At 41.5% G+C, this 19,191-nt stretch overlaps 1 protein-coding gene across 1 annotated transcript in view; it reads right to left on the reverse strand.

Annotated features, from left to right (window-relative positions):
* The window catches only part of LOC126262923 (sorting nexin-2), a 47,912-nt gene that overhangs the window by 7,809 nt on the left and 20,912 nt on the right, over nucleotides 1–19,191 (reverse strand). Inside the window, exons 8-10 of the mRNA XM_049959844.1 lie at nucleotides 15,823–15,915; nucleotides 13,611–13,754; nucleotides 8–160 (exon numbers count right to left, since the gene is read on the reverse strand). Coding sequence (XP_049815801.1) covers nucleotides 8–160; nucleotides 13,611–13,754; nucleotides 15,823–15,915 — 390 coding nt within the window. The remainder of the gene's footprint in view (nucleotides 1–7; nucleotides 161–13,610; nucleotides 13,755–15,822; nucleotides 15,916–19,191) is intronic.

Raw genomic sequence — 19,191 nt, forward strand, 5'->3', positions numbered from 1 at the left:
TAGATACCTGTAGTTGATTGTTCATCAGGTTTTCCAGATACTGAATGATGATTGCCTTGAAATCTTTCACACGATTGATCTCAAATCTTTCCAATTCTTTTTTAATCATCTTTGAAATATTATCAAATTCTTCTTGACCACGTTCAACTTTGGACTCCCACTGAAAGTAAACAGTTCGTATTATGATTCAGGAACTAGTAAAAACTAGAATTCAGCACCATACAGAACCTGGTCAGGTCTGAGTAGTAAGTTACTATATGTACTGTTTTACAGTGAAATTAAGACTAATGTCTTTCTGTACCATATTTGCCTTTAATCTGTCACAGATAAGGTAGAATCTCCAAGAAGTATCCCCTAAACTCTATCATTGCCTATTACTTATTAAAATACTACTAAGTCAAAATACAGCAGGGAAAAAAAAAAAAAAAAAAAAAAAAAAAAAAAACACACACACACACACATTAAGTTCATCTTTACTGTCTAGAAGAGTAGAGGTGGCTTATCGTACACTGGAAATCAGGCATCACATTAAAATAAGATTGCTGCTGTTGTGGTCTTCAGTCCTGAGACTGGTTTAACGCAGCTCTCCATGCTACTCTATCCTGTGCAAGCTTCTTCATCTCCCAGTACCTACTGCAACCTACATCCTTCTGAATCTGTTTATTGTAGTCATCTCTTGGTCTCCCTCTACGATTTTTACCCTCCACACTGCCCTCCAATACTAAATTGGCGGTCCCTTGATGCCTCAGAATGTGTCCTACCAACCAATCCCTTCTTCTAGTCACGTTGTGCCACAAACTTCTCTTCTCTCCAATCCTATTCAATACCTCCTCATTAGTTATGTGATCTACCCATCTAATCTTAAGCATTCTTCTATAACACCACATTTCGAAAGCTTCTATTCTCTTCTGGTCCAAACTATTTATTGTCCATGTTTCACTCCCATACATGGCTACACTCCAAACAAATACTTTCAGAAACTACTTCCTGACACTTAAATCTATACCTGATGTTAACAAATTTCTCTTCTTCAGAAACGCTTTCCTTGCCATTGACAGTCTACATTTTATATCCTCTCTACTTTGACCATCATCAGTTATTTTGCTCCCCAAATAGCAAAACTCCTTTAGTACTTTGTCTCATTTCCTAATCTAATACCCACAACATCACCCGACTTAATTCAACTACATACCATTATCCTCGTTTTGCTTTTGTTGATGTTCATCTTATATCCTCCTTTCATGACACTGTCCATTCCATTCAACTGCTCTTCCAAGTCCTTTGCTGTCTCTGATAGAATTACAACGTCATCAGCGAATCTCGAAGTTTTTATTTCTTCTCCATGGATTTTAACACCTACTCCGAATTTTTCTTTTGTTTCCTTCACTGCTTGCTCAATATACAGATTGAATAACATCGGGGAGAGGCTACAACCCTGTCTCACTCACTCCCCAACCACTGCTTCCCTTTCATGCCCCTCAACTCTTATAACTGCCATCTGGTTTCTGTACAAATTGTAAAAGCCTTTCCTACCTGTATTTTACCCCTGCCACCCTCAGAATTTGAAAGAGTATTCCAGTCAACATTGTCAAAAGCTTTCTCTAAGTCTACAAATGCTAGAAACGTAGGTTTGCCTTTCCTCAATCTTTCTTCTAAGATAAGTCGTAAGGTCAGTATTGCCTCACGTGTTCCAATATTTCTATGGAATCCAAACTGATCTTCCCCGAGGTCCGCTTCTACCAGTTTTTCCATTTGTCTGTAAAGAATTCATGTCAGTATTTTGCAGCTGTGACTTATTAGATTGATAATTCGGTAATTTTCACATCTGTCAACACCTGCTTTCTTTGGGATTGGAATTATTATATTCTTCTTGAAGTCTGACGGTATTTCGCCTGTCTCATACATCTTGCTCACCAGATGGTAGAGTTTTGTCATGACTGGCTCTCCCAAGGCCATCAGTAGTTCTAACGGAATGTTGTCTATTCCCGGGGCCTTGTTTCGACTCAGGTCTTTCAGTGCTCTGTCAAACTCTTCACGCAGTATCTTATCTCCCATTTCGTCTTCATCTACATCCTCTTCCATTTCCATAACATTGTCCTCAAGAACATTGCCCTTGTATAGACCCTCTATATACTCCTTCCACCTTCCGTCTTTCCCTTCTTTGCTTAGAACTGGGTTTCCATCTGAGCACTTGATATTCATACAAGTGGTTCTCTTTTCTCCAAAGGTCTCTCTTAATTTTTCTGTAGGCAATCTATCTTACCCCTAGTGAGATAAGTCTCTACATCCTTACATTTGTCCTCTAGCCATCCCTGCTTAGGCCGGTATTACACTATCAAATTTCTTTGTCAAAGATTTGATCAAAGATGTGATCCAATATTCCGTCCAATTTATTTGACAAAGGCTTTGACGTAGCGCTACAAGGGGTATTACACTGTCATCAAATTTTTCGTCAAAGTTCAAGATGGCTGACAACAACTTGTTATTAACCGCAGCAGTTCTACGTACTCCAATTGCATTGTGTGCACATTCGGGAAAGAAGTGGGGGGGAAAAATGGAACCATACATACGAGGTTGACAGTCTTAAAAGTCCTGGGATTACAACTTGATAATAAATTCAGTTGGGAGGAGCACACCACAGAACTGCAGAAACGCCTTAACAAATCTGTATTTGCAATTCGAGTGTTAGCAGACATAGGCAACATAAAAATGAAAAAGTTTGCATACTTTCATTCCATAATGTCATATGGGATAATATTTTGGGGTAAATCTTGAAGTTAAAAGTTTTCAAGGTCCAAAAGCGTGTAATACGTATTATTTGTGGAGTAAATTCACGGACCTCCTGCAGAAACCTCTTCAAAGAACTGGGTATACTAACTACTGCCTCTCAGTATATTTACTTCTTAATAAAATTTGTCATAAATAATATATCTCTTTTTCCAACAAACAACTCAGTTCATACATACAATACCAGGAACAAAAATGATCTGCACAAGGACTTAAAAGCACTTACTTTAGTTCAAAAAGGGGTCCACTACTCAGGAACACTCATCTTCAATAATTTGCCAGGAAACATAAGAAATTTAGTTAGAAATAAAGATCAGTTTATCAGTTTAAAAGGAGCCTGAAAGACTTACTACTGGCCAACTCCTTCTACTCCATTGGCGAAATTTTTAATAGAAACAAATGATGTATTGTATTTATTCATACTATTAGTATTTTTATTTCAGCTTAAAAAAATTGACATGTTCCACATCCACGAGGATCTCCTCAGCACGGATCTATGGAACGAAAAACTAATCTAATCTGGGTGAAGCCGTAGGTTTTACGACGACACGATAAAAGCATTAACAAGACTTGTTACGTGAGCTTACAGTGGAAGACGTCAAGTCGTACATCAATTACTTAAGAATGGATGAGCATACATTTCTGTATGTGCTCAATGAAGTGTATCCTCATATCACAAAGCACAATTTTCACTTAAGAACTGCTACATCTTCAGAAGACAGGCTCACTATAACACTCCGATTCCTTGCTACAGGAGAGGGTTATGTTACGTTAGTTTAGGTTAGGTCTCCAATCTTCTTAATCTATTTTTGTATTCAGGGTGCCTCACGTTGTAAAGCACCTCATCAGCTTCAGACATCTCTATTAATTCTGTAGTTGTCGGCACACACCAATTGTATTTACCGGCAATGGTTATAAAAACACTACAGACGACAGAACGCTGCAGCGATGCTAGCGCTCCGCGTGGTAACATATCGCATTGCAGTGAACAGAAGACAAGCGATTTCTTTGATCAAATATACGGCCTCGGCCTAGATTTGATCAAATATTGGACGACATTTGTCAAAGATCCCTATTACACTATCAAATATCTTTGACAAAGATATTGGACAAAGAAATTTGATAGTGTAATACCGGCCTTAGCCATTTTGCACTTCCTGTCGATTTCATTTTTGAGATGTTTGTATTCCTTTTTGCCTGCTTCATTTACTGCAGTTTTCTATTTTCTCCTTTGATCAATTAAATTCAATATTTCTTCTGTTACCCAAGGATTACTACTAGCCCTTGTCTTTTTACCTACTTGATCCTCTGCTGACTTCACTACTTCATCCCTCAAAGCTATCCATTCTTCTTCTACTGTATTTCTTTCCCCCATTCCTGTCAATTGTTCCCTTATTCTCTCCCTGAAACTCTGTACAACCTCTGGTTGAGTCAGTTTATCCAGTCCAATCTCCTTAAATTCCCACCTTTTTGCAGTTTCTTCAGTTTTAATCTACAGCTCATAACCAATAGATTGTGGTCAGAGTCCACATCTGCCCCTGGAAATGTCTTACAATTTAAAACCTGATTCCTAAATCTCTGTCTTACCATTATATAATCTATCTGAAACCTTCCAGTGTCTCCAGGCTTTTCCATGTAGAAAACCTTCTTTTGTGATTCTTGAACAAAGTGTTAGCTATGATTAAGTTATGCTCTGCACAAAATTCTACCATGCGGCTTCCTCTTTCACTCCTTATCCCCATTCCATGTTCACTTACTTTTCCTTATCTTCCTTTGAACTATCAAATTCAAGTCCCCCATACCTGTTAAATTTTCATATCCCTTCACTATCTGAATAATTTTATTTATCTCATCATACATTTCTTCAATCTCTTTATCATCTGCAGAGCTAGTTGGCATATAAACTTCTATTATGCGTTCACTATGCTGTTCGTAATAGCTGATCATTTTTTTTTATTCATTAGTAAACCTACTCCTGCATTACCCCTATCTGATTTTGTATTTATAACCTTTTATTCACCTGACCAGAAGTCTTGTTCCTCCTGCCACCTAACTTCACTAATTCCCACTATCTCCAACTTAAACCTATCCATTTACCTTTTTACGTTTTCTAACCTATCTGCTCGATTAAGGGTTCTGACATTCCACACTTCGATCCTTAGAATGCCAGTTTTCTTTCTCCTGGTAACGACGCCATCCAGAGTAGTCCCAGCCCGGAGACCCGTATGGGGGACTACCTTACCTCCGGAATATTTTACCCACGAGGACGCCATCATCATTTAAAAAACAGTAAAGGTGAATGCCCTCGGGAAAAATTATGGCTGTAGTTTCCCCTTGCTTTCAGATGTTCGCAGTACCAGCATGGCAAGGCTGTTTTGGTTAGTGTTACAAAGCCAGATCAGTCAATCACCCAGACTGTTGCCCCTGCAACTACTGAAAAGGCTGCTGCCCTCTTCAGGAACAACATGTTTGTCTGGTCTCTCAACAGATACCCCCCAGCATCCTGAGGCATCGAGGATTACCAGTTTGGTAACTGGGATGATTGAAGGAGGAAAAATTTTAGATGTTGATCACAGTTTAGTTACAGTAAGTGGGTTTCAGAAGATACATACAGATGAGAAGGCTTGCAAATGACAGCCCCTAGCAGAGTCTGTGAGTTATGATCCCTGACAGTTACAGTGGGCTTGGTGCAGCTGCTTCACCCATCAAGCTCAACAATCAAAGTTTCTATGGCAACACCTCCTCCTCACTGTTATCACAGCTTTATAGATGACTAATTTTTCCATCTGCAGCCTTTGTGCTTTGCAGGGATAATCTGTCACCGACTATACTATAGCACATAAGAGTGGCATCAAACGAATCTTTGAATTTAAGGTCAAGTAAATCTTTCAACACAGTAGGGGTGCCCAATCAGGCATTATGTCAGGTTGCATTTGAAGTTAATTACATTGTCTATCAGAATATTCACATCAATGGGTACGTGGCCAATGATTTTTGCAAATTTTTTTTTCTCCTTATATTTATGGGGGTTACGGTTTTCAAATTGTGCCTGCTGGAAGAACCTTCATAAGTGAGTAAATGCACTCAAAAGATGTGGTCATAATGTCCATCCATTTAAAGACATGCCAAGTACAACCAATCTCCTTACTTACCTGATAGCAAGATTGTCATTATGAAAAAAATTGCTTATCAGCATAACAATCATTCTAAGGAAGCATGGTTATTTGCTAATCCCATTTATTTTGATATGTTGTCAAATGTTAAGACTCCAGGGCATTAGAAGTAGTATTAGAAGAAGTCCTTACAATGGAAAGGTCAAACTAACAGTTCTGCTGAGTGTTCTAGGTCACGGCAGGAAGGTTCCCCCAGAAGCTGCACAGCAGAACTTCACCAAAAGAGTGCGATTGCAGCACTTAACATGTCAAGAAAAGTGCAGGCTTGTTGGTTGAAAAGCATTTGTAACATAATGCTCAGCTATTTTATTAGGGGGGAGGAGAATGTTGGTGCTGAATTCTTTCAAAAGACACTTCACTACACTAAAGAGCTGATGGTTAAGAACAAAGCAGACCTAACAATAATTCCTGACAACATATATTAGACCTTCAAATGATGGATGTTACTGTGAACAGACATGTCAGTGCTCACCTGAAACAGGTGACACCATGCTTTCACTCCAAAAGGACACCATGCTTTCACTCCAAGGGTAAGTCAAAAAAGCCCTAATACCCAAGCTGGGTGAATGGATCATTACTACCTGCAGGTGAATCTCAAGAGAAACCATAACCAAAGGATTGAAAAAGTGGTGTGTATCTATTGCCATGTATGGATCATGAGGTAACATAATATGGGAGTGTCAGGAAGGAAGAAATGGAAGTTGGTGTACAAACTATCATCTCTGAATTTGTAATGAATAAAAAAAATAGCAGTATCACAGCTATTGCCTTAATCGGCAAAACAGATGTGTGAAAAACTGCATGTAAACCATTTCTTTCTGTTTCTTGTTTTTCTTCTATTAAAATATGTACAATTAATCAAAAAGCGTGTGTTCACAATGCATAGTGTTAACTTTCTTGGCAGTTCGTTCAGTATAACTGTGACTTGTTAGTTAGGATTTGCTAAAAATAAAAAATCTCAAGCCCCTTCAAAATGGTGAGGAAGGCTGAATCATACAGGGTCAAAATACAATCAAATAAATACAGTAAAATAATGTGAAGTTTCTAAGCAGAGACAACCACTTTAGTTCCAGAAGGCATTTTACCCCATAAGAAGAAGCAAGAAAAACAAAAGAGGAAAATTTCTTTGCTCTTCAAGGCACCCAAAATTATGAAGAAACCACCTAACAAATACGAGTGAATAATCCCAGTTTTACTTATTAAAAAAAAAAAATAGCAAAATTAAAATGTCCAAAAAGTTTTGTACAACTTTTATGATGTGATAAGATTCTACTGAGTACTTTTTGTAATTTTACTTTTCTAAATCAGAACTCCTGCTTTTTCCAATACCACTGACCACAAGCAAACTACGCACATGCCCCAGTGTAATGAAGCTAACGGTAATTTGCATAATGTGTGCAATTCAGTGAAGAGCCAAGTTTCCAATTGTGAACAGGACAATGTTCAGCGTCATGAGGTTGCGGAGCAGGTAGGTGAAGAAAAAAGGAGCAGAAATAGAGAAGAGTGGGGAAGGTGTGTGGATGTGATTGGCAGAGGATTGCAAATATACAGGGTGGAAGATGAGAATGGGGAGCAGACGATAGGACAGAGGGGGTGAAACTGTCAGGTGGAGGGTGTGGACACAGTACGTTACCATAGGTTGTGGCCGGGATAATTATAGGAGCACAGAATGTGCCATTCAGAAAAGCTGATGGTGAAGGAAAGGATCCTGATGGCTCGGGTAGTGAAGCAGCCATTGAAATCAAGTGTGTTACATTCAGCTGCAGGTCGAAAGCCGGTTGGTAGTCATACCAATGTAAAACACAAAGATTGCAGCAGAGCTGGTAAACAACATGGCTGTTTTCACAAGCGACCTGGCCCCTGATGAGGTAGGACAAACAAGTGACAGGACTGGAATAGGAAGCACCGCATGGGTGGTTTGGGCAGGTTTTGCACCTCTATTTTCCACAGCGATATGATCCTTGTGGCAAGAGCTTGAGATTGGGAGTGGTGTAGGAATGGACTAGGATGTACTGGAGGTTGAGAGTGCAGGACTAGGATGTTCTGGAAGTTGCGTGCGCGATGGATCACCACTTTAGGAGGGGTGGGAAGTACATCGGGTATGATGTTCCTTATTTCAGGGCACGATGACACATAATGAAAGTCCTGGCAAAGAATGTGGTTCAGTTGTTCCAGTCTGGGGTGGCACTAGATAATGAAAAAGACACTCCTTTGTGGCTGGTTCTTAAGGGTGGGAGGAGGATTGGGAGTGTGAGGGGAAATGGCATGAGACGTCTGTTTGCAGGCTAGATCTGAGAGATAGTGCCAGTCTGTAAAAGCCATGGTGAGGATCTTAGCATACTGATCGAGGGAGTTTTTGTCACTACAGATACGCCATCCCCGGGTAGCCAGGCTACATGGGAAAGGGTTTTTGGTGTGAAAGTGATGACAGCTGTCTAATTGCAGGCGCTGTTAGTGTTTGGTTGGTTTATTGTGGACAGAAGTGCAGGTGGAGCCATGAGAGAGAAAGTGGTCAACATTTAGGAAGGTGGCACACTGGGTTGAGGAGGACCATGTGAAGTGTATGGGAGAAAAGGTGTTGAGGTTGTGAAGGAACGAAGATAAGGTGTCTTGGAACGAAGATAAGGTGTCTTGGCCCTAAGTCCAGATCAGGAAGGTATCATAAATGAACCTGAACCAGACTAAGCGTTTGATGTTCTGGGAGACTAGGAAGTTCTCCTCTAGATGGCCCATAGGAAGGTTGTCTTAGGAGGGTACCTTGCAGATGCCCATAGCTGTGTCACAGATTTGTTTGTATACCTTCCCTTCAAATGAGAAGTAGTTATGGGTTAGGATGAAGTTAGTAAGGTGCATGAGGAATGAGGTAGTGGGTTTGGAGTCTGAAGGATGTTGGGAAAGGTGGTGTTCAATAGCAGTAAGACCATGGGCATGAGGGATTTGTGCGTTTAGGGAGATGGCGTCAACAGTGACAGGTGGGGATCCAGGAGGCAAAGGGGTGGGGGATGGTGGAGAGTCTAAAGGGAGTGGTTGGTGCCTTTGATGTTGGAGGTGTTTGTCAATGAGAGCCGAAATTCTTCCAGTGGGGCCACAATAACCAGGACTGTTGGGTTTGTGGACTTTGGGGAGCATGTAGGAGATGAGTGTGCAGGGTGCCATAGTGGAGAGAAGGGAAACAGATTCAGGGAAAATGTCCTGGGAAGGGCCTAAGAGTTTAAGCAGGGTTGGAGTTTGTGTTGGACTTGTGGAATGGGATCAGTCTGGCAGAGTTTATAGGTGGAGGAGTCAGATAACTGACTGAGGCCTTCTGCCACGTAGTCAATGTGGTTCGTAACAACATTGGTGGAACCTTTGCCTGCAACTAGGACAATTAGGTCAGGATTTGTTCTGAGGTTGTGTATAGCTGTTCTTTCTTCTGCTGAAAGGTTGGTGTTCTGAGGATAGGACCTGGGGAAGGATGGCAAGGGCTAAGTTGATGGTAAAGAATTTCTCGAAGGTGACCAGAAGGTGGTCAGATGGGAGGGGGGGCCATAGTTGGATGGTGGTATAAACTGGAAGAGGCAGGGTTCAATGTTGGAATTAATGTGGTTTTGGTTGGAGGGGTTCGTGGCAAACTAGTGCTTCCATTGCAGGGACCGGGAGAAGAAGAATAGGTCTAACTTGTCAGCTCACTCTCTCCTGATCTCTGCAATAGAGGCACTTCTTTGCCACCAATCGCTCAAACCAAAACTACCCTAATTCCAACATTGAACCCTGCCTCTTCCAGTTTATACCACCATCCAACTGTGGCCACCCCTCCCTCTCACCAAACCACCCACTGGTCACCTTCCAGGAATTCCTTACCTTCAACTTAGCCTCATCGTCCTTCCCCAGGTCCCTTCCTCAGAACACCAACCCTTCAGTTGAAGAAAGAACAGCCATACACAACCTCAAAACAAATCCTGACCTAATCACACTACTTGCAGATACAGGTTCCACCAGTGTTATGAATCGTAGTGACTAGTGGCAGAAGGCCTCTGTCAATTATCTGAATACTCCGCCTGGAAACTCTGCCAGACTGATCCCATCCCACAAGTCCAACACAAACTTTAATCCCTGCTTAAAGCCCTACGTCCTTCCCTGAACATCTCATCTGAATCCATTTCCCTCGTCACCCCTACTACATCCCCCCCCCCCCCCACACACACACACACACACTACACGCTCCCCAAAATCCACAAACCCAACAATACTGGATGCCCCATTGTGGCTGGTTATTGAGCCCCCACTGGAAGAATTTCAGCCCTCATTGACCAACCCCTCCAACCAATTGCCCATAATCTAGCCTCCCATGTCAACGATACTAACCACTTCCCTCACTCACACTCTACCATACCCACCCTTTTTACCTCCTGGACCTCTACTCATCACTGTTGACACCACCTCCCTACACACGAACATCCCTAAAACCCATGGTCTTACTGATTTTGAAAACTAGCTTTACTGACCATCTCTCAGACTCCAAAACCACTACCTCATACAAATTACTAACTTTATCCTAACCCAGAACTCTCATTTGAAGGGAAGGTACATAAAAAAATCTGTGGCACAGCTATGGGCCCCTGCATGGCAAACTCTTACACCAACCTTTTTTGTGAGCCATTTAGAAGAGACCTTCATAGCCTCCCAAAACACCAAACCCCTAATCTGGTTCATGTTCACTGAAGATATCTCCACGATTTGGACTCGGGGCCAAAACATCCTATCTTTGTTCCTTGACAACCTCAACACTTTCTCCCCCATCCACTTCACATCACCCTCCTCAACCCAGCGCGCCACCTTCCTAGATCTTCATCACTACATCTCTGGTAGCTCCGTCTGCACCTCTGTCACATTAAACCAATCAACAGTACCTGATTTTAGACAGCTGTCATCCCTTTCAAACCAAAAACATTTCTCCCATATAACCTGACTACCTGGGGATAGTCTATCTGCAGTTACAAGAAGTCCCTTGCTAGGTATGCTGAGGGTCTCACCAAGGCCTTCACAGACAGGCACTATACCCCAGATCTAGTCCACAAACAGATCTGTGCCATTTCCCCCTCACACCCCCAATCCTCCCACCACTCCTAAGAAACAGACAAAGGAGTCTTTTTCACTGTCTAGTGCCTCCCTAGACTGGAACAAATTAACCACATTCTTCGCCAGGGCTTTCATTACGTGTCATAGTGCCCTGAAATACAGGACATCCTACCCGATGTACTTCCCACCCCCTCCTGAAGTGGTAATCTGTTGCCCACCCAACCTCCACAACATCCTAGTCCATCCCTATACCACTCCCAATCCCAACCCTTTGCAACAAAGATCATACCCTTGTGGAAGGCTCAAGTTCAAAACTTGTCCAACCCACCCACCCTGCACTTCCTATTGCAGTCCTGTCACAGGTTTATCCTACCCCATCTTGGGCCAGGCTACCTCTGAAAGCAGCCATGTAATTTACCAGCTCTGCTGTAATCATTGCACAGCCTTTTACACTGGTATGACTACAGACAAGCTGTCCACCAGGATGAACGGCCACCGCCAAAATGTGGCCAAGGGCAAAGTAGGCTATCCTGTGGCACACTATACACCTAAACACAACAACACTTTATTTCAAAGGCTATTTCACTATCCGCACCACCTGGCTCCTTTCCTCCGCAATCAGCTTTCCTGAACTGTGCAGATAGGAGTTATCCTTATAACACATTCTCCACTCTTAATTATCCCAGCCAGAATCTATGGTAACATACTGTTCCCCCAACTTCCATCCAACAGTTTCACCCCTCTGTCCTACCATCTGCTCCCCATTCTCATCTCCCACCCTGTTTATTTGCAGCCCTCTGCCAATGCATCCACTCACCTTCCCCACTTCTCTCAACTTTTTCTCCTTTTTCCGCACCTCCCTGCTCCACAACCTCATGACGCTGCGCTTGTTCGCAGTCTAGTCCCTGCACTCTCCACCAGAGTGCATTCATCTCTCTACCTGTCTGTACACTATTATCCCTTCCCCTTCCCTTCCAGATTGCTGCTTGCATCCCATGTGACGTTACATTCCAGCCTGAGATGCTGTTGGTGGTCGTGTATGTATGAGATGTGCTTGCTTGCGTGAGTGGCTGCTCACTGCCAATGCCAGCTGGTGACTACAAATTATTGTTCATAAGTATCCTGAGGAGGAGGCAATGCAAATGTGCACTGCCCTTTTGGAGGCAACCAGGAGAACAGTGTTGACCAAGACTGTATGCAGCTGTTTGACAATTCAATGCAATTCCATGGGTTTATCATGGAAGTGGATTTGACAGTTTGGACCAACACCATGTACCGATGTCTGACACCTCTCACTAGTATCAAAGCCATCAGGACAAGCTCCACCAACCTATTGTCCAGCCCTACACTATACATTTTGGCAATGGCTTTTCCTTTCAATACAATAATGCACTAATGCACCACACCCACCTCAAAAACCACTTCTGGTAAGAGGCATGACCAAAAAACTGGGATGACCTGAAATCTGTTGACATGGACCAAACTGAGCATACTTTGAAGCAGTTGATCGAAAGCCTACACACATACCGGATGACTTAACAACTACTGTGTACGAGTGGGACAAGCTTGAGCAGTACTGTCTCTACCATTGAGTGGACATGATGAAATGACCCCAGTATGTTACAATGCAAGGTTTGGAGCAACATAGTATTGAAGTTAACCCAGCATCAGATCTTGATTTCACAGACGTGCACTTTAGAACAGTGACTGGCTAATAATTTGTTGTTATTCCACAGTCAAGTTATTTTGTAGTCTCATACCTCTATCATCTCCTGCTGTCCTTTGCAGCTATGCCAATGATTTAACATTTTTTCGAGCAGTTTAAATATTCTAAGGAAAGAATGGATCATTAAATTGTACAGTTTAAAGATTTATAGGTATCATTACTCTCTTATGCCAACAGCAACAGGATTTCACCCAAAAATTCTCCGATAACAGAATTTTTGGGTAAAACCTGAGAATCTGTCATACTAAACTGGTGTAAAATTACAAACCCAAGTTTGACATTATGAACACAATAATACTCAAAACAGTAAATATTTGTCAGGGAAGTGCTTATCAACTTTGTCAATGCTCCATTACCCTGAGCATCATTTTCCCATAAAATGTAATACAGAACATACTGCTCTGTACTCTCTCAGTATTCAGTGCTCACTTCTCTGCACTGCTGTGTTTGGGGCCCGTTACAAACATGCATTTTTATTTCCGTGAAGTCTGTAACAACTAACCAAGTAATTTGAAACATAGGCTGGAGTACATGTATGCTTATTCTCAACATTGTGTCTACCACACTAAGGTTTCTAGATTTCTGTACTTTATTTGCCACTGGTGTTCGAAATACTGGTGGAGAGCAGTTCAACACTGTCTTGCATTACCATTAGCACATTCACCTTGAGTATTTTAAGGATTTGGAACAACAACTATCCTGCAACAGTCACAGCTTACCTACTTGCAGAAATTTCTTTAAATGTTCAAAATTTATGTTTCCTTGTACAGCAAAAGCTACTGAATTTAAACAAAATATTGTTGGATACTGCAAAAATTGTGAACAGAAACATGACACTATTAGATATAGAAAATATTACTCCTTACTTCCACAACTTCCATCCCAGCTTGCACTCCTTTATCTGACTTCCCCGACAGCTCCAATTTTGCTTTCTGTTCTCTCTTTTTATTTAACATCTGCTGCGAGTGCTGCCAATTTTGATACACCTTGACCCTCTCATGGAACACTTCCTGAAAAATTATATAATTGTCATGCACATATTTTGGTATAATGTTAATGTAATAAGTTTCTGTACTGATGCTGATTAATTACATGCACATTAACAGAAAAATCTGCAGAAAACTGACATTTACAATGGGAAATCCGTCTTTGAACCAACCAGTGCATGATGAACACAGCACCTTGTACTACACGGTAATTTCTGTTTTTATGCAAACCAACTGCTGCCATAAAAAATTGCTTCACTAGATCAAATAAATATCCATTAATTGTGTATCAAAGCCTAAAAGCTAGCATTAGACTAAAATGCTGGCTGAAGCTTTACAGTGTGAGGAGCCTCTATGTTGCCAACAGCAGTGGAAAAATATTAGAAAGGGAAAAAAAAGAACATGCTGTATGCGCTTTTGGAGCCAGTGGTTCCATCTTCTGTCAGAAAAGTTGAAGGGGAAGAAAGAGGGCTGTACGAAAAGGACTGAAGAGGTTAGGTTCTCATCCCATCTGGCAATTCTCCCCCTGACCCAGCATTCTTGGTGACTTTTCTGAACTGTATACCTTTCCGTAAACCTTTCCAGTCCTTTTCCTTCACCCCTCTTCCTTCCCCTCCAGAAGAAGGGACCATTGGCTCTGAAAGCTTGCTCCAGGAGTGAAGCAAAACCTTATGTCAGAAAATAAAAACCACTTTTAGGTAGGAAACTAAGAACCAATTTAACCACCCGTGAATCATCTGCTAATATTAAAGGCAAGGAATAGAGAGATAGAGAGAGAGAGAGAGAGAGAGAGAGAGAGAGAGAGAGAGAGTGTGTGTGTGTGTGTGTGTGTGTGTGTGTTTTACCCTGCTGCCACTTCGTGAAGAGATTTCTTACTTATCAATGATCATGTCACCAGGTAATGATATAACAGAACACAGAAGTTACGAAATTCCTAAAATGCATGGAAACAGAATTTTTAATATTATATCATTGAAGAGAGTTCTGAGATGGATTTAAACTGGGTTTAATTCACACCCTCTTCCAAAACAAATGTGTAATTGGGGAAGCACAGGACACATTAAACAAAAGCAGCCACAAACATGGTTACAGAAGATTCAGGGATCAATTGATGACATGTCCTTAGATCCTGTTTTGAACTCAGGTATTTAATAACAGAGAGAAAGAAGAAAGAAACACACTGGGAAGTTATAGGTAAGTTACCAAAGAAAGAGATTCTAGAAATTTTCAGGTACAGTGATAACCAGTATAAGTAAAAGTGTTAAATGTAATTCTGTAGAGCAGCAAATAAAATAATGAAAATTAGAAGTGAATAATCTGAATCACCAAATCTCCTGAACTGGGAGCGTATGGTGCAACCATTTCCACAGAGTGAACAATACTTATTGTATGGTTAAATTAGTATTTCACCCAAATCTACACATTAATAGTATTTAGTCTCCAGAAATATGAAGAATGAAAATTACTGTTTGTCCCATTTCCTGAAGTATTTATATACTTCATGTAGTGCCTATACTTCAGCTAATTCTTTATTAAAGACAAAGTAAGGAGACACTGACTTTTCAAGAATTGTTCTGAAACTGGCAATTAAAACATCAAACATTTAAGTGGAAAGTCTGCCCCCTAACAAAGACTTTATATTTCATGAAAGACATTCTTTTACACCTATACCATCAGCTGCTGTCAAAAACTTTATTAAGTTCCTACCAGTTTCAGTCTATATTTTCTGACACTGGCCAAACAATTCATAATATACACTTAAGATTTTGACAGCAGCTGTTGGTGTAACTATATGAACAGGTCTTTCAAGAAATCTATTGCAGCTGTGGAGTACTATTTTACGGGGTACTGTGCATAACAGCTTGAAGAATCTTACCATGGAACACCCATTTCATTAATGACAATACACAAAACCATATATTTAAAAGTGAGCTCTTTTTGGTAATGCAGTGACAATTATAGGAGATTTATTTCGAGTGTTAAGAGCATGCATACACAAGTTAGCCACTCATTACCTTTACAACTTGTCAGACTACAGCATATTTTTCTTCCATTAGGTAAGTGCCAACAAACATGAGACTGAGCAATTTACCTTTATTGCGCCGAACAATGCGACATAGTCCTTCAAAAGCTCACAAAATATAGAGAAGTCAGAATTAGCTTGTTCGTTGTAGAGGGCTTCCACCTGCAACACAGAGTGACAGTCTATGCAGTTCTAGAATATACGGCCAAAAATAAATGAAATTCAGAAACACAGTATCACCCAGCAAGAATTGAAATGAACTTCCTGGGAGGAATAGCCATAGGAAAAAATTTGAACAAAAAAATCTTGTTTGAGTATAACGTGTAAATTTAATGTGGAAAAGGCAAATCAAAATCAATAATACCATGGTAAATATCGAACACACAAAACATATATTGAGCAAAGATACCACAAAAATAGGCTAAACTAAAGACTGAGATACTGATCAGAATGACTGAGGAATTCAAAATTATGTGATCAAATAACTAGAAAATTATTCTTAACACAAAATAATCTCCGCATTTTACAGAAAACAACTGTTAAAACAACACTTCAGTACACTCTGGACAGCCAATTACTGACAACTCATGATTTAGCCACCCTAACAAAGCATCAATTACATAAAATTAAGCAAACAGTCACCGTAACATCATAAGCTAAAATGAGGGCAGACAATAAATTTTTTCTGTCCTATTATGGTGTAAATTATAATCAATTAAAAACACAGAATATAGAAATTATTTGAAACAAGCACTACAACCAGTTAACACTCACTGGAGTGTTTCACTCTTATGTTTTCTCTTTTGAGTGTATGTACTGCAATGTAACTAAGGAACTCTGCACGACCATGTGAGGAATTTAGTAGTACAGGTACGATTCATTTGCTTCGGTGCCCTCATGACCATAATTATGTACTATCACAGACCATAAATTTGTCAAATTAACCTTGTTAAGCATTATGCCATTAAAAAACCACACACACACACACACACACACACACACACACACACACACACACACACACACACACTAGGGTCATAATCATATATCTAGGCCGTCACAGAGATTGACTTCAATCGTGCGAGTGATGGTCTCAACATTTAGTCCAAAAATTTCTCTCAGTCAGTCAAGTGGATGGATTGAGTCAAATGGATTAAACAATGAAGTGAGATAGGTTACGATGCACACAGTAGAAGGCATAAAAAGGTAGGCCAAATGTAAAAGCAGGATAAAATAACTGTCTTTGCGCAAGGGAGGGGTCACGGGTCTCAGACCTAGAAAACACGAAGGGGCCCCAAACAACCCACCCCTCCTCCAGGAGTAAAGCAAAACCTTATGTCTGAAAATAAAAACCACTTTTATGTAGGAAACTAAGAACCAGTTTAACCACCTGTGAATCATCTGCTAACATTAAAAGCAAGGAATCTGGAAGGCTACATTTAGTAAGGACCGAAAGAAAGGGAAAGTCCACCAATATATGGGACACCGTGCATCTGGCTCCACAGCCACCTTGTGTGGGAGGTTCGTTACACAAGAGTAAACAACGGGTGAGCCTGGTACGACAAATGCGTAGACAGCGTAAGACTCCTTCCTAGGAGAGCTGAAGGAAGAGTGCCAAATTGCACTAGTCTCTTTGATTGTGCTATGTTTAAATTACTGAGAGCAGTAGTGCACCAGACGTCATACGACTTTTGGGCCAAAGAGATTTGATGCGGATCCGCTTATCTCCACCTGGAATCGTGAAAGAGAATGCTCCTCTAGCCAGACAGACAGACAGACAGTTCATTCCCTGGGAGACCTACATGGCTTGGGGCCCACAAAGTCAACAGAGCAGCCGGAACGGCCAAGGGTAGAGAGAAGGTCATGGACAGCAGTGACCAAAGGGTGACTAGAGTAGCATGAGTCAATAGCCTCCAAGCTGCTCATTGAGTCAATACATACCTATTATTTTAGAACCATCAGTGTAAAAGATGGCAGCACCCTAGAGCTCTACAAGGATGGAACGTACAAGACACACAAATATCACAAGCGCGACAGATACCTCAGGACCCTGGAATAGGTCGGTCCTAATCTGTGGTTAAGGCACCATACAAGGCAGGCTGTGGGAAGAAATACACTGGGCACATTCTAGTGAGTGGATACGGAGATCCCAACAGAGGAAAACAAGATGCATTCCAACCGGCAATCCCACCCAATGGCAGATATCAGAGGAGAGAATCCTCTTCCGCAAAGAGGACAGGCTGCATGGGATGGTCATGGAATCGTCAAACAGCAATTGGGTAAGAAAGCATGGGAATCCCCACATCTGCGAAGAGACTGTCAACATGGCTAGTGTGAAAGGCAGTGATTTTAGTCACACCCCATAAAGATGAACAGGGTCAGTAGTTTCAGAGTGGAAGGAGCTACCGAGCCATAAATCTGACAACCATTATCTAGTCTGGACAAAACCAGAGTGAGGTGAAGATTAAGAGCAGCACCCCCAAGGCTGTGTGGGGCAGGAGGCGCAGAGCATTAAGCTTCCGCATACAGGTAGTCTTCAGGTGGCGAATATGGGGCAGCCACGTCAGCTTTTTATCAAAAATAAGGCCCAAGAAATGGGACTGTACTACAACATCTAGGCATCAGTCACCTAAATGAAGCTCTGGATCGGGGTTGACGACAAAAATGCATAACCTGTGTTTTGGAGGGAGAAAACTGGAAGCCTTGGGAGACAGCACATGAAGTGGCTCATCAGATGGTGTCTGAGCTGCTTTAAGGCAGGAGCTACCGAGTGGGAGCTGCACCAGATGAAAAAATTGTGAACATGCAATGATCGGGTAACCGGAGGCCCAACAGAGGTTACAACCCCACTGATGGCGATGAACAATAGGGAGACACTTAACACAGAACCCTGTGGGATACCATTCTTCTGAATCTGAGGAGTGGTGAGAAGTAACAGCTAAAACTCTGAAGAGCCAGTGGGATAAAAACTTGTGGATAAAAACCTGAAGGGGGGAGGGGGGGCTGTGAAAGCTAAATGTGACAGTGCCAACCCGAGTTAAATACCTTGTGTAGGTCAAAGAAGAACACGTAATGGTGCCAGCAGTTAGTGAAAGGATTGCTGTTTCCAATCTGAGTAAATGGTCAGTTGGAGCTTGTACTTACCAAAATCCACACTGATACAGTGACAAAATGCCCCGAGATTCGAGTACCCACTATAATCTGAAGTTAACCATCCTCTTGAGCAATTTACAAAGTAAGTTGTTCAGGCTAATCGGGCGGTAGCTGTCGAAAGACGCTTGGTTCTTTCCAGGCTTAAGGACGGGGATAACTATGCTGTCTCACCACTGCGAGGGGAATGCACTTGTAAACCAAATGCGGTTGAAGACCCTGAGTAGATGTTGCTTCTGGATTAGGAATCTGGACCTGGGGTCATGTCGTGTGAAGAGATAGGATCCT

Source organism: Schistocerca nitens, chromosome 6 (genome assembly GCF_023898315.1).
Source record: "Schistocerca nitens isolate TAMUIC-IGC-003100 chromosome 6, iqSchNite1.1, whole genome shotgun sequence".
Taxonomy (NCBI): Eukaryota; Metazoa; Arthropoda; class Insecta; order Orthoptera; family Acrididae; genus Schistocerca; species Schistocerca nitens.